We start from the raw sequence: 15,036 nt of genomic DNA, 5'->3' as shown, positions 1-15,036 counted from the left end.
GAGAGGGAGGCAGGATGCTCTGCTAGTGGTGATCACTGCTAGGTGTTTGCAGCCACAACCTCATTAGACCTAAACCAACAGAGAGGGGATTAATGGGACGCTATTCTAGGTGCTAATAGGATTGTCGGGCTTCAGTGACAGCGGAGAGGAGGGAGGGGAGGCAGAGACGGAGCAGAGGGAAGAAGGATGGCGCTGCCACCTCTAGCTGTCAATGTTCTCTCTGGCTGCCGCTCACCAATGGTGCTGTGCTGACCAGACACGCGGAGGGGAGAGCGGAGCACAGCCGGCAGAGGCGGGAGGACAGCGGGGTCACAGGGCAGGACGGCAGATGCCTGGGAAGCCCAATTTCATGATCGCATGCAGAGGTGTGAGGGGGGGCATCGGAGGGGAGATTCAAGGGGGGAAGCAAAATGAAATACCAGAAATACCTGACTGTGCTGCAGATGGCGATCGGAGTGACTCCATCCAACCGGGGCAACATCCTACCTATTAAGAGGAGGCTGTGGTGAGTATGGCAGCCCTGTCTACACTGTACGACGCATAGCACTCTGCAGGCTCCGCTGGCCGGGCTACATGTGTAGTCAGCGTGCTGCAGGGGCAGGCGGGGGGCGATGGAGGCACATGGCGCGGGACACTGGCTGGCGCACACTGGGCACTACCTATGGCTGCGGTGTCTGCAGGGAGGAAGGTGCATTGTCTGCTGCATGTACAAGGCATGCCGGGGATGCTGCTGCTAGTGCGTTGTCTGTGCGTCATGTATGCTGGAATGATACACTGATGTATGCTGTGTGCTACTGTGCTAGTGGATGCTGGGATATACTGTAGTAATATATGCTATGGGGTATATGTTGTAGTAGTGGATGCTGGGATATACTGTAGTAATATATGCTATGGGGTATATGTTGTAGTAGTGGATGCTAGGATATACTGTAGTAATACATGGCATGGGGTATATACTGTGCTAGTGGATGCTGGGATATACTGTACTAATATATGGTGTGGGGTATATACTGTGCTAGTGGATGCTGGGATATACTGTAGTAATATATGGTGTGGGGTATATACTGTAGTAGTGGATGCTGGGATATACTGTAGTAATATATGCTATGGGGTATATGTTGTAGTAGTGGATGCTAGGATATACTGTAGTAATACATGGCATGGGGTATATACTGTGCTAGTGGATGCTGGGATATACTGTACTAATATATGGTGTGGGGTATATACTGTGCTAGTGGATGCTGGGATATACTGTAGTAATATATGGTGTGGGGTATATACTGTGCTAGTGGATGCTGGGATATACTGTAGTAATATATGGTGTGGGGTATATATTGTAGTAGTGGATGCTGGGATATACTGTAGTAATATATGGTGTGGGGTATATATTGTAGTAGTGGATGCTGGGATATACTGTAGTAATATATGCTATGGGGTATATGTTGTAGTAGTGGATGCTGGGATATACTGTAGTAATATATGGCTGGGGTATATACTGTGCTAGTGGATGCTGGGATATACTGTAGTAATATATGGCGTGGGGTATATACTGTGCTAGTGGATGCTGGGATATACTGTAGTAATATATGGTGTGGGGTATATACTGTAGTAGTGGATGCTGGGATATACTGTAGTAATACATGGCATGGGGTGTATACTGTGCTAGTGAATGCTGGGATATACTGTAGTAATATATGGCGTGGGGTATATACTGTAGTAGTGGATGCTGGGATATACTCTAGTAATATATGGCTGGGGTATATACTGTGCTAGTGGATGCTGGGATATACTGTACTAATATATGACATGGGGTATATACTGTAGTAGTGGATGCTGGCATATACTCTAGTAATATATGGTGTGGGGTATATACTGTGCTAGTGGATGCTGGGATATACTGTAGTAATATATGGCGTGGGGTATGTACTCTAGTAATATATGGTGTGGGGTATATACTGTGCTAGTGGATGCTGGGATATACTGTAGTAATAAATGGCGTGGGGTATATACTGTGCTAGTGGATGCTGGGATATACTGTAGTTATATATGGTGTGGGGGTGTATACTCTATTAGTGGATGCTGGGATATACTGTAGTAATATATGATGTGGGGTATATAATGTAGTAATGGATACTGGGATATACTGTAGTAATATATGCTGTGGGGTATATACTGTAGTAGTGGATACTGGGATATACTGTAGTAATATATAGCGTGGGGTATATACTGTAGTAGTGGATGCTGGGATATACTGAAGTAATATATGCTATGGGGTATATACTATAGTAGTGGATGCTGGGACATACTGTAGTAATATATGGCATGGGGTATATACTTTAGTAGTGGATACTGGGATATACTGTAGTAATATATAGCATGGGGTATATACTATAGTAGTGGATGCTGGGATATACTGTAGTAATATATGCTATGGGGTATATACTATAGTAGTGGATGCTGGGATATACTGTAGTAATATATGACATGGGGTATATTCTGTAGTAGTGTATGCTGGGATATACTGTAGTAGTGTATGCTGTGGGGTATGTACTGTTTTAGTGTATGCATTATGGTGGAATATACTATAGTAGTGCATGGTGCATGGTAGTATATACTGTAATAATATATGGTGTTGGGTATATACTGTAGTAGTGTATGCTGTGTGATGGTGTATAATGTAGTAATGTATGCTGTATAATGGGATATACTGCAGTAATGTATACTGTGTGGTGGTATATATCGTAGCAATGTATACTGTGGTATACTGTAGCAGTGTATGCTGTGTGATGGTATATACTGTAGTAATGTATGTGGTGTAGTGTTATATACTGTAGTAATGTATTCTATGCGATGGTTCACTGTAGCAGTGTATGCTGTATAGTAGTGTATACTGTAGTAGTGTAAACTGTGTGATAGTATATACTGTCGTAACAAATGTGGTGTAGTGGTATATACTGTATTAGTGTATGCTGTATGATGATATATACTATAGTAACATATGTGGTGTAGTGATATATACTGTAGTAGTGTATGCTATGTGGAGGCATTGTAATAATGTATTCAGTATAGCGGTATATTCTGTAGTAATGTATGCTGTGGTGGTATACTGTAACAATGTATGTTGTGTGGTGGTCTATACTATAGTATGGAATGCTGTATAGTTATAGCTAAAATAAATACAAATAAATAAATAAATAAATCTTGTTATTTGTATAGCGCCAACTTATTCCACAGCGCTTTTAGGCTATTTAATTATTAGACTGTAGTAATATATGCTGTGTGGTGGTATATAGTAATAATGTATCCTGTATCATGGTATACTGTAGTAATTACGCTGTGTGGTGGTATACTGCAACAATGTATACTTTGTGGTGGTCTGTACTAAAGTAACAAATGTTGTGTGGTGTTATCCTATAATAATGTATGTTATGTGTTAGTATATACTGTAGTAGTGTGTGGGTATATACTGCAGTAATATATACTGTGTGGTGGTATAAGGTAACAATGTATATTGTGTGGTGGTCTGTACTATAGTATGGAATGATGCGTGGTGTTGTACTGTAGTAGTGTATGCTGTATAGTTATATATACCGTAGTAATATATACTGTGTGGTGGTATATACACTAATAATGTATGCTTGTATTGTGGTATATACTGTAGCAATATATGCTATGTTTTGATATACTGTAGTAACATGCTGAGTTGTTATATACGCCAGTAATGTATGCTGTGTGATGGTACATTGTTTGTCAAAAAAAGATCAAGCACCTAGAAGAAGTTGTCGTTTTGCTGCAAAATTCGGCATGCAGTTACATCTCAGGCAGATATGTAAATGATTAGAGTTGTGGCGTGATTAGATGAACGGTCTTGCCATCTGAGGCCCTAAAAGTGGTTCCATATGTGGCCTGTAACAAGGCTCTCAGAGGTTACTTGTGTGTAGTGGACCTTTTTCTCTCACTTGTGTAGATCTTGTTGACCACTAGCCGCCTCTACAACACAATCAGACAGATTTCGCCCAATTAACAGAATTTGAGAGGGGCGAATTATGGGATTGTGAGAAGCTGGATGGTCATATTGTTGAACTGCCGCCACCAGGCAGTTCGGACCAGACTGTTAGGAGATGTTGGCACCAGTGGATGTGTGAGGGCACACAAGGTGACCGGGCTCAGGACGTCGTCCACAGACCACCACTAGACAGGGTCATCTGACTGTCCCAACATCTGTTTCGTTGTCCACCATCCAGAAAGAGGTGGCATTGTCACAGGCCCCTGTGTCTGTCTGAACCGTTTTCAGGCGCTTAGCAGAAGGACATTTGATCTAATGACGCCCATTACATGTACAGGTGCTCCCCGACTTGCGAACAGGTTCCGTTCCAGGAGCCTGGTCGCAAGTCCATTTTGTTCGCAAGTCCGAACAAATGGTAGTATGGAGCGGGATCGCGGGTGGATCCCGCTCGATACAACGTCGGGTGTCGGCTGTACAGTGGGCACCCGGCGGCAGCAGTTCCGACGAGCCGCGCCGCTCGTCTGAACTGTTAACACTTTAAATACCGCTCTGACAGCGGTATTTAAAGTGTTAACAGTTCTGCCGAGCGGCGCGGCTCGTCGGAACTGCTGCCGCCGGGTGCCCGCTGTAAGAAACAGCCTGCACCCGACGTTCACTGGGCCCGTACAGCGTCCCATGATGAGATCGGCGGACGCTGTGCGGTTGCTAGGCAGCCGGGGACCTCCTGAAAGGCCCCAGGGCTGCCTATGCAGAGTGCCCATCAAGCGCACGGCTGCCTAGCAACCGCGATCTCACCGGACAGGCTTCTATCAGGCTTGATAGAAGCCTCTCCGCTCCCTGCACAGTATGATGTAATGCCATAGCATGACATCATACTGTGCAGGACAGATAGTTCGCATCTTGCGAAATTCGTAACTCGAATGTTCGCAAGTCGGGGACTATCTGTACTGACTTTGACACCCACCCACCATCGCTTCTGTTTGCAGAGGTGTTGCAAACAATGAACCTGGACTGCTATGTAGTGGAACTGGGTTGTCTTCAGTGTTAAACCCAGCTTTAGGACACTGAGGACGGCCTGACACTGGTTGCTCCAGTTAAGATTACAGTTAACTAAAACCCCCAAGTCCTTTCCCATGTCAGTGTTTCCAAGTGGTTTTCCATTTAGTGTATAAGGGTGCCTACCCACTAGCGATATTTTTCTTGCGATGTGAGAGCGCTGATTAGGAAACCAACGATTTTCAATGGTTTCATACTCATTTGCGATTTTTAATTTCAAGCCTCGCAGCGCAGAGAAAAAGTCTGCGATATCGCTCAGTGTTTTCAATGGGGCCAGCCCCCTTGAAAACATAGAGAGTACATCGCGGACTTCTGCCACAGCTGTCACAGCTATGGCAGAGGATTCCTTCATCCCCCTGGGGACCGTGGGGATGAAGGAATCTTTTGCTACAACTGTCACAGCTGTGACAGAAGTCCATGATGCTATCCCTTTGCTTTAAATGGGGTCGGCACTGCTGCGGCACCATTGAATACAGTGGGTTGCAGGCAATCCCCACAGCGATGATTTTCGGGGAAGGGCTTGAAATATAAGCTCTTCCCTGAAAATCATCCCTAGATGTAAAAAAAAGTAGGAAAAAAAATTATACTCGCCTACAAGAGCCCTCCAGCTCTTCTGTCCGACACGGTAGTCTTCTTCTATGAATTCATGAATGGCTGAGCGCTCAGCCAATGAGACCAGTGCTTTCTGGGGGTGCGGATTTTTCAATCTCCGGCCTCCAGAACACAAAAGAAGACTGCCGTGCCGGAGAGAAGAGCTGGACAGCTCATCTAGGTGAGTATAATTTTTTTAAACTCTTTTTTTACAGCTAGGGATGATTTTCAGGGAAGGGCTTATATTTCAAAGCAATGGAATAGCATCACTGACTTCTGCCACAGGTGTGGCAGAGGATTCCTTCATCACCGCGGTCCCCATGGGGATGAAGGAGTCCTCTGCCATAGCTGTGACAGCTGTGGCAGAAGTCCCCAATGTACTCCTTATGTTTTTAATGGGGCTGGAGCTGCTGCCACCGGCGCCATTGAAAAAAATGAGCGATATCGCAGAGTTTTCTCTGCGCTGCGAAGCACTTGCTCCTGCATCGCTAGAAAAAATATCGCTAGTGGGTAGGCACCCTAATGGTGACATGTATTTCCTCTGCCCATGTGCAGAACCTTACATTTATCAGTGTTAAATAGAGATGAGCGAGTACCGAAATTCTCGTTATTCGAGTCAAGCTTTTCGTAATATTCGAGTAACAAACCCCATTGAAGTCAGTGGGAGACTCGAGCATTTTTGTATTGGACCTGCCGAGTGCCAAGTTTTGTTTTTTTTCCCCTCTCTCTCTCTCTCTCAGCGTGGTACTCGCTCGAGTAATGAGCACCATCGAGTATGCTAATACTCGAACGAGCATTAAGCTCGGACAAGCATGTTCACTCAACTCTAGTGTTAAACCTCATTTGCCGATTTTTTGCTCAACCCCCAATTTATCCAGATCGATTTGCAACTGTATACTGTCCTCTCTTGTGTTACTTGCTTTTCCCAGTTTTGTGTCATCGGCAAATATTGGTATTTTACTATGTAATCCCTCTACCTGGTCATTAATAAATATACTTGTTATTAGTATTTATAGTACCAGTGTTTCTGGTGGCGCAATACGCCACTTACTAATATAATAATATATAGTGATGGGGATTGTTTCAACACTGGACAACTGTTCACGATTAGATGAAGGCTGGACTGCTGTTGGCGGCATTAGCACTTGAAATGACATGATATCACATTCAGGAGATGTGAAGATAGTGGTGAAGGACTATGCTTTAATGTTGTTGGTCAGTATGCACCAAGGGCTATGTATGTGGGTATTTGTGAGGTGTCATTTATTGGAGTCTCCAAACAGGTGTGCAGCTGTTTCACAACATACAAATTGCCAGACTGAGTACTGCTGTATCCATAGCAACTGCGGCTATGAGGGTTTGTGAGGGATGTAGTCTGCCCATAATCCCTCATTCTGCTCAGAGACCATGTGACTGATCACATGACGGTATCCAAGGAGGCGGCAGCATCAACGGTGTAGAGATTATAAAAAAAGGGTTTTATTGCTCCATAAAATGGCGACGTTTCGACTTAATCTAAGTCTTTTTCAGGCTTGAAAAAGACTTAGATTAAGTCGAAACGTCGCCATTTTATGGAGCAATAAAACCCTTTTTTTATAATCTCTACACCGTTGATGCTGCCGCCTCCTTGGATACCATTGCATTTATTTGGGGTTTGGTTCATGACCCCACAGGTGGCTTGGCATATACAGACTGGAACCTCTGCACTGAAGTGCATGTGTTAGGTGTGCTGCGGGACTTTCCTATTTCTACTGATCACATGACGGTGACATCATCACAGGCCCTGTCAGCACATGGGCTATGTACATCTGTGAGGTGTCATTTATTGAAGTCTCCACACAGGTGTCCAGCTGTCTCACAACCAGGTACAAATTGCCAGACTGAATACTGCTGTATCCAGAGCAACTGAGGCTGTGGGGGTTTGTGGTGGATGTAGTCTACCCATAATTTCTCATTCAAGGCACAAGGATAAAGGACCTATGATGACATCACCTTCGTGTGATCAGGGGGCAGAGCTAAGAGCCAGTAAGTGATTACATGATGGTGATATCATCACGGCTGCTGTCAAGCTCTGCATGTAAGGCTGCATTCCCACGAACGTATATCGTCTGGGTTTTCACGCCGAGCCAATATACGTCGTCCTCATCTGCAGGAGGGAGAGGCGGGGTTAATTCTCAGAACTTAGCCCCGCCTCCGTTCCGCCTCTCCCTATTGCAAATAGTGCAGAGGGGCGGAGAGGAGGCAGAGAGGGGGCGGGAGCTCAGTTCCTGCTCCTGGCTCTTCCATCCTCCCCCCCTGCACACGAGGACAACGTATATCGGCTTGGCGTGAAAACCGAGCCGATATACCTTCGTGGGAATGCAGCCTAACTCACACAGCACAAACAGACTCACGGACAAGTGGTCGTTAGCACTTTGATTAAAAAGACCAGTGCCTAATACTGACCCCTGTGGTACCCCACTAGTAACGGTGACCCAATCAGAGTATGCACCATTTATAACCATCCTCTTCTTTCTATCACTGAGCTAGTTACTTACCCACGTATGCACAGTCTCATCCAGACCAAGCATTCTCATTTTATATACGAACCTTTTATGCAGCACAGTATCAAACGCTTTAGAAAAGTCCGGATACACAAGATCCAATGACTCTCCCTGGTCCACTCTAGAACTTACCTCCTAATAGAAGATGATCAGGTTGTTTGACAGGAGTGACCCCTCATAAACCCAAGTTATATGGAGTTATACAGTTATTTTCCTTGGGGTACTCCAGGATATCATCTCTTAGAAGCCTCTCAAATAATGTATGTTGTGTGGTGGTATAATGTAGTAATATATGTTGTGCGGTGATATATTCTACTATAATAATGTATGTTATATAGTGGTACACTGTAATAACGTATGCTTTATGTGTGATGGTATACTGTACTGATGAATGTTGTGTGGCGGTATGCTTAAAAGTTTGTTCACACATGTGACTAAGGTCGGCTTCACGCGGGCGTAAGCGCAATTGCGTATGCCTTAGCAGAACTTTCTTGTGTTATGAATGAGGCTAGTTTGAGTGTATATCTGCGTATTTTACTGTATTTTTTTCTGTTTGCAGGATATGTCCATTTGTGTGTGGCAAACAAGCACATTGATTGAAATGGCTATTAGTTTCAAATGTGTTCTTTTCCCAGCGTAATTACACAGTGTTTCATGCATCTCCTTGTGTATTATGCGCAAATTTGTCCTCCGCGCATTGATGTCAATGGGGACATTTGGTGTGCAAATGCACAGAAGAATAGAGCGTATGTACAGTGTGAGGTGGTAGGGTGTAGTAAGGTATACAGTGTGTGGTGGTAGGGTGTAGTAAGGTATACAGTCTGTGGTGGTAGGGTGTAGTAAGGTATATGGTGTGTGATGTTAGGCTGTAGTAAGGTATATACAGTGTGATTGTAGGATGTGGTAAGGTATACGGTGTGTGGTGGTAGAATGTAGTAAGGTATATGGTGTGTGGTGCTAGGATGTGGTAAGGTATATGGTGTGTGGTGGTAGGATGTAGTAAGGTATATGGTGTGTGGTAGTTTGTGGTGGTAGGATGTTGTGAGTTATATGGTGTGTGATGGTAGGATGTAGTAAGGTATACATTGTGTGGTTGTAAGGATGTGGTAAGGTATATGGTGTGTGGTGCTAGGATGTGGTAAGGTATATGGTGTGTGGTGGTTTGTGGTGGTAGGGTGTAGTGAGGTATATGGTGTGTGGTGGTAGGATGTAATAAGGTATACAGTGTGTGGTTTTAAGGATGTAGTAAGGTATATGATGTATGATGGTAGGATGTAGTAAGGTATACAGTGTGTGGTTGTAAGGATGTAGTAAGGTATATGGTGTGTGGTGGTAGGCTGTAAAAAGGTATATTGTGAGTGGTGGTAGGGTGTAGTAAGGTATATGGTGTGTGGTGGTAGGATGTAGTAAGGTGTACAGTATGTGGTGGTAGGATGTAGTAAGGTATATGGTGTGTGGTGGTAAGTTGTAATAAGGTATACGGTGTGTTGTGGTAGGATGTAGTAAGGTATACGGTGTGTGGTGGTAGGATGTGGTAAGGTATATGGTGTGTGGTGGTAGGGTGTAGTAAGGTATATGGTGTGTGGTGGTAGGATGTAGTAAGGTGTACAGTATGTGGTGGTAGGATGTAGTAAGGTATATGGTGTGTGGTGGTAGGGTGTAGTAAGGTATATGGTGTGTGGTGGTAGGGTGTAGTAAGGTATATGGTGTGTGGTGGTAGGTTGTAATAAGGTATACGGTGTGTGGTGGTAGGATGTAGTAAGGTATACGGTGTGTGGTGGTAGGATGTAGTAAGGTATACGGTGTGTGGTGGTAGGATGTAGTAAGGTATACGGTGTGTGGTGGTAGGATGTAGTAAGGTATACGGTGTGTGGTGGTCGGATGTGGTAAGGTATATGGATTCTGTGATAATTCAGCATCAAATCCACTGTGAAATTTGTGTCTAATATCTCATTCTGCAACAACGGCGCGTGAAAATGAGCGGCAGAATCCCATGGTTAAACCCGCAGATTTCTGGGCACGTTTGCCGTTGAGATCCACGTTGGAAAAATCTGATGCTGATTACCGTGTGAACATAGTCTTACGCTGCAATCACACAGGCGTCTTCAACTCTTTTGACAGCGTTCCACAGCGTATTTTTAACACACCCCGCCATTGCCATGGATGATGTGGTGCGTTAAGAATCACTGAAACGCACAAAAATAGCGCGGGCAGCGTTCTAACTCATATTTAAGAAGCCCCATTGAAATCGAAGGAGGTGTTTTACAGCGTTTAGTGTGATGTTTGAAACGCTTCGCTAAATGCCCTAAAAACCGTCCGGTGTGAAAGTGGCCTTAGAGTGTGCAGTGTATGCCAGGTGATACATTGAACTAACGCATGTACCCTGCATTGCTATGAATGATGTATGTTCTTGCATTATCCCAGGTGTATGCTCGTGTATGTACAGGACACCATGCATAATACATGTGTGTAATATTGGAGGTTTGGAGGTGTTAGTGTGTGGTGGTAGGATGTGGTAAGGTATATGGTGTGTGGTGGTTTGTGGTGGTAGGATGTTGTGAGTTATATGGTGTGTGGTGGTAGAATGTAATAAGGTATACAGTGTGTGGTTGTAAGGATGTAGTAAGGTATATGGTGTGTGATGGTAGGATGTAGTAAGGTATACAGTGTGTGGTGGTAGGATGTAGTAAGGTATACGGTGTGAGGTGGTAGGCTGTAGTAAGGTATACAGTGTGTGGTGGTAGGATGTGGTAAGGTATATGGTGTGTGATGGTAGAGTGTAGTAAGGTATATGGTGTGTGGTGGTAGGGTGTAGTAAGGTATACGGTGTGGGGTGGTAGGGTGTAGTAAGGTATACGGTGTGTGGTGGTAGGGTGTAGTAAGGTATACAGTGTGTGGTGGTAGGATGTGGTAAGGTATATGGTGTGTGGTGGTAGAGTGTAGTAAGGTATATGGTGTGTGGTGGTAGGGTGTAGTAAGGTATACGGTGTGGGGTGGTAGGGTGTAGTAAGGTATACAGTGTGTGGTGGTAGGGTGTAGTAAGGTATGCGGTGTGGGGTGGTAGGGTGTAGTAAGGTATATGGTGTGTGGTGGTAGGGTGTAGTAAGGTATACGGTGTGTGGTGGTAGGGTGTAGTAAGGTATACTGTGTGTGGTGGTAGGGTGTAGTAAGGTATACGGTGTGAGGTGGTAGGCTGTAGTAAGGTATACGGTGTGTGGTGGTAGGATGTAGTAAGGTATGCGGTGTGGGGTGGTAGGGTGTAGTAAGGTATACAGTGTGTGGTGGTAGGGTGTAGTAAGGTATACGGTGTGAGGTGGTAGGCTGTAGTAAGGTATACAGTGTGTGGTGGTAGGGTGTAGTAAGGTATATGGTGTGTGGTGGTAGGGTGTAGTAAGGTATATGGTGTGTGGTGGTAGGATGTAGTGAGGTATATGGTGTGTGGTGGTAGGATGTAGTAAGGTATACAGTGTGTGGTGGTAGGATGTAATAAGGTATACGGTGTGAGGTGGTAGGCTGTAGTAAGGTATACAGTGTGTGTTGGTAGGATGTGGTAAGGTATATGGTGTGTGGTGGTAGGGTGTAGTAAGGTATATGGTGTGTGGTGGTAGGGTGTAGTAAGGTATACAGTGTGTGGTGGTAGGGTGTAGTAAGGTATGCGGTGTGGGGTGGTAGGGTGTAGTAAGGTATATGGTGTGTGGTGGTAGGGTGTAGTAAGGTATACGGTGTGTGGTGGTAGGGTGTAGTAAGGTATACTGTGTGTGGTGGTAGGGTGTAGTAAGGTATACGGTGTGAGGTGGTAGGCTGTAGTAAGGTATACAGTGTGTGGTGGTAGGATGTAGTAAGGTATGCGGTGTGGGGTGGTAGGGTGTAGTAAGGTATACAGTGTGTGGTGGTAGGGTGTAGTAAGGTATACGGTGTGAGGTGGTAAGCTGTAGTAAGGTATACAGTGTGTGGTGGTAGGGTGTAGTAAGGTATATGGTGTGTGGTGGTAGGGTGTAGTAAGGTATATGGTGTGTGGTGGTAGGATGTAGTGAGGTATATGGTGTGTGGTGGTAGGATGTAGTAAGGTATACAGTGTGTGGTGGTAGGATGTAATAAGGTATACGGTGTGAGGTGGTAGGCTGTAGTAAGGTATACAGTGTGTGTTGGTAGGATGTGGTAAGGTATATGGTGTGTGGTGGTAGGGTGTAGTAAGGTATATGGTGTGTGGTGGTAGGGTGTAGTAAGGTATACATTGTGTGGTCGTAGGATGTAGTAATGTGATGGTGCAGTTTAGTGATGTATACTTGTGTGTGGCTGTAGTATACTGTAGTCTTTATGCCATGTGCTGCAGTAATGTATGATATCTCAGGGTGTAATATTTGAAGGTTTTCCTGGTGGCGAAGTGTTGAAATTCAATGTGTGTGGTTGTATTTTGTGGTGGGGTCATACGGTAGTAATGTATGTTTGGTGGGTAATAAAGTTCTGCCATGTCTAGCTGTGTACTGTACAGATGTATTGTGTGTGATTGTATAGTATAGCAGTACTGTGTGCGGGAAAGTATGTGGCGGTATACTGCAGTTGTGTGCGGTGGTTTACAGTAGGAATGCCATATCGTTAATAATAATGCGGCTGTAATATACCTGAGTTATGCTGTGTGCTGGTTCTGGTATACTGTAGTAATGCTGCATGTGTGTGTGATGCCAGTCTTCACATGTATGCCCCACTGGCGCAGGCCATTCTGCATTGTTTACATGTGTTCCCCATGTTATGTAAAGCTTTGTTCACACAGCAGATTTTGCCTTTGATTTGACATGAAATCTGCGAGGATTCTGTGATAATTCAGCATCAAATCGACTGTGAAATCTGTGCCCACTATCTCACTCTGCAAGAACGGCGCGTGAAAATTAGCGGCAGAATCCCATGGTTAAGCACGCAGATTTCTGGGCACGTTTCCCATTGAAATCCATGACGCCGATTACTGTGTGAACATAGTCTTACACTGCAATCACACAGGCGTCTTCAACTCTTTTGACAGCGTTCCACAGCGTTTTTTTTAACACACACCGCCATTGCCATGGCTGATGTGGTGTGTTAAAAATCACTGAAACGCACAAAAATAGGGCAGGCAGCGTTCCAACTCACGTTTAAGAAGCCCCATTGAAATCAATGGAGGTGTTTTACAGCGTTTAGTGTGATGTTTGAAATGCTGTGCTAAACGCCCTAAAAACCGTCCGATGTGAGAGTGAGAGTATGTTCTTGCATTATCCCAGGTGTATGCTCGTTGTATGTACAGGACACCATGCATAATACATGTGTGTAACATTGGAGGTTTGGGGGTGTTAGGGCGCCTCACACCGGGCGTATTTGTCATCAGTATTTTGTGAGCCAAAATCAGAAGAGAAGAGAAAATATAATGGAAAGATTTGTATTCCTTCCATATTTTGGACCCACTCCTGGTTTTGGCTTACGCAATACTGATGAAAAATACGCATGTGAAGGAGCCCTATGGGCAGATTCACAGGGGCTTATGCATTTTTGCGCACAACACAGCGCAACGCAATTGTGCTACGAATGAGTCTCTTTCCTGTACTTTTTGCGCCCACAAAGCATGTTGATTTGCGTGCAGCTAGAAAGACGCCCCAATTTAATGAGTTCAAGATGTGTTCTTTCTTTCACAGAATTGCACAGCGCATTGTGCATACCATTGTGCATTGTGTGCGCATTTGTGCTCCACCCATAGACTTCTATGGGACCTTAGGTGCACAAATGAGCAAGAGGACAAAGCATGTTTTTGCATGTGTGTGAAATGGGTGCACAAAATCCGGAAATGTGTATAAACCCATTAACATCAATAAGTTCTATTCTTTGCGTATTGCTTACGTAAATTTTACGCATTCAAACACGCCCCTGTGAAGGAGCCCTTAGGCACATTGCTAGGCAGGGATATACATGTTTCATGTTCTGCGGTGCTGTATAATGTGTCTCGGACTGCACTGTGTATGTATAGATTAAAACTACTCATAAATACTATGCATAGTAATCATTTCTGGGGTGCTCGGTGTACGTTTAGTGCTGCACCTCTTCCCTGGTGTAAGAGGCCTTCTCTCTCCTAAAGCCTGTGCAGAGTAGCAGATAATCCTATGATGCTAATCCGTGGCCTCAGCCAATTACATCTATTACTTAAATATGCGGTATAAACGGCATCAGTATGGTAACTGATGAGTGTAGGGCATGGGATGCCTGCCCGAGATTGGGCAAGGGTGACTTCCCCCACTTCAGTGTGTGGTGTACCAGGCAATGTTTTATTATTATGCTGATTGTTGTGTCTGCAATGCAGAGAAAACCTACTGGAGGTTTACAGTATACAAGGGCATTGTGAGCTGACATATTGTCTGTGCTGAAGACACTGGACGTCTTGTATTTTGGAGCCTATATATATATATATATATATATATATATATATATATATATATATATACTGTATATTCATAATAAGATGCTTCCACATCAGCAAGCAGACCTCTACTAATTGTATGCAGTGCAGAAACAATATATCCTAACTGCCTATTGGCAGAAATGTATTACTCCAAAGTACTGGAAAATGAGATAGCACAGTAACAATGGCAGAAGCAGAGGAAGCCATCGGGGTTAACCCTTTCACTGCCAAGGGTACATGTAATACGGCTTGTCATCAAAAAGCATACCAAGGCTAGACTATATGGGCACATTCACAATGGCGTATTTTCTGTCCGTCTTTAATCCGTATTTTTTACTGATCGCGGATCCATTGAATTAAATTGGTGTATTTAAATGTGTGTTTTATACACGTATTTTAAGGGATTAAATAAAAAAACAAAA

General features: G+C 44.3%; 1 protein-coding gene across 3 annotated transcripts in view; it reads left to right on the top strand.

The window, feature by feature from the left end:
- Positions 1–410: 410 nt before the first annotated feature.
- TJP1 (tight junction protein 1) overlaps positions 411–15,036 on the top strand; it is a 330,363-nt gene continuing 315,737 nt past the window's right edge. For 2 of the 3 annotated variants that reach the window (XM_066592508.1, XM_066592507.1), the window contains exon 1: positions 425–505. In XM_066592508.1, the coding sequence (XP_066448605.1) occupies positions 444–505 (62 nt within the window). In that variant the 5' untranslated portion in view covers positions 425–443. Of the gene's footprint in view, positions 506–15,036 lie in introns of all 3 variants that reach the window. The other variant, XM_066592505.1, reaches the window with a different exon arrangement.

This window comes from Eleutherodactylus coqui, chromosome 2 (assembly GCF_035609145.1).
Source record: "Eleutherodactylus coqui strain aEleCoq1 chromosome 2, aEleCoq1.hap1, whole genome shotgun sequence".
NCBI classification, from domain to species: domain Eukaryota; kingdom Metazoa; phylum Chordata; class Amphibia; order Anura; family Eleutherodactylidae; genus Eleutherodactylus; species Eleutherodactylus coqui.
The sequence above is the reverse complement of the archived record's forward strand: the minus strand, read 5'-3'. Positions and strand labels throughout refer to the sequence as shown.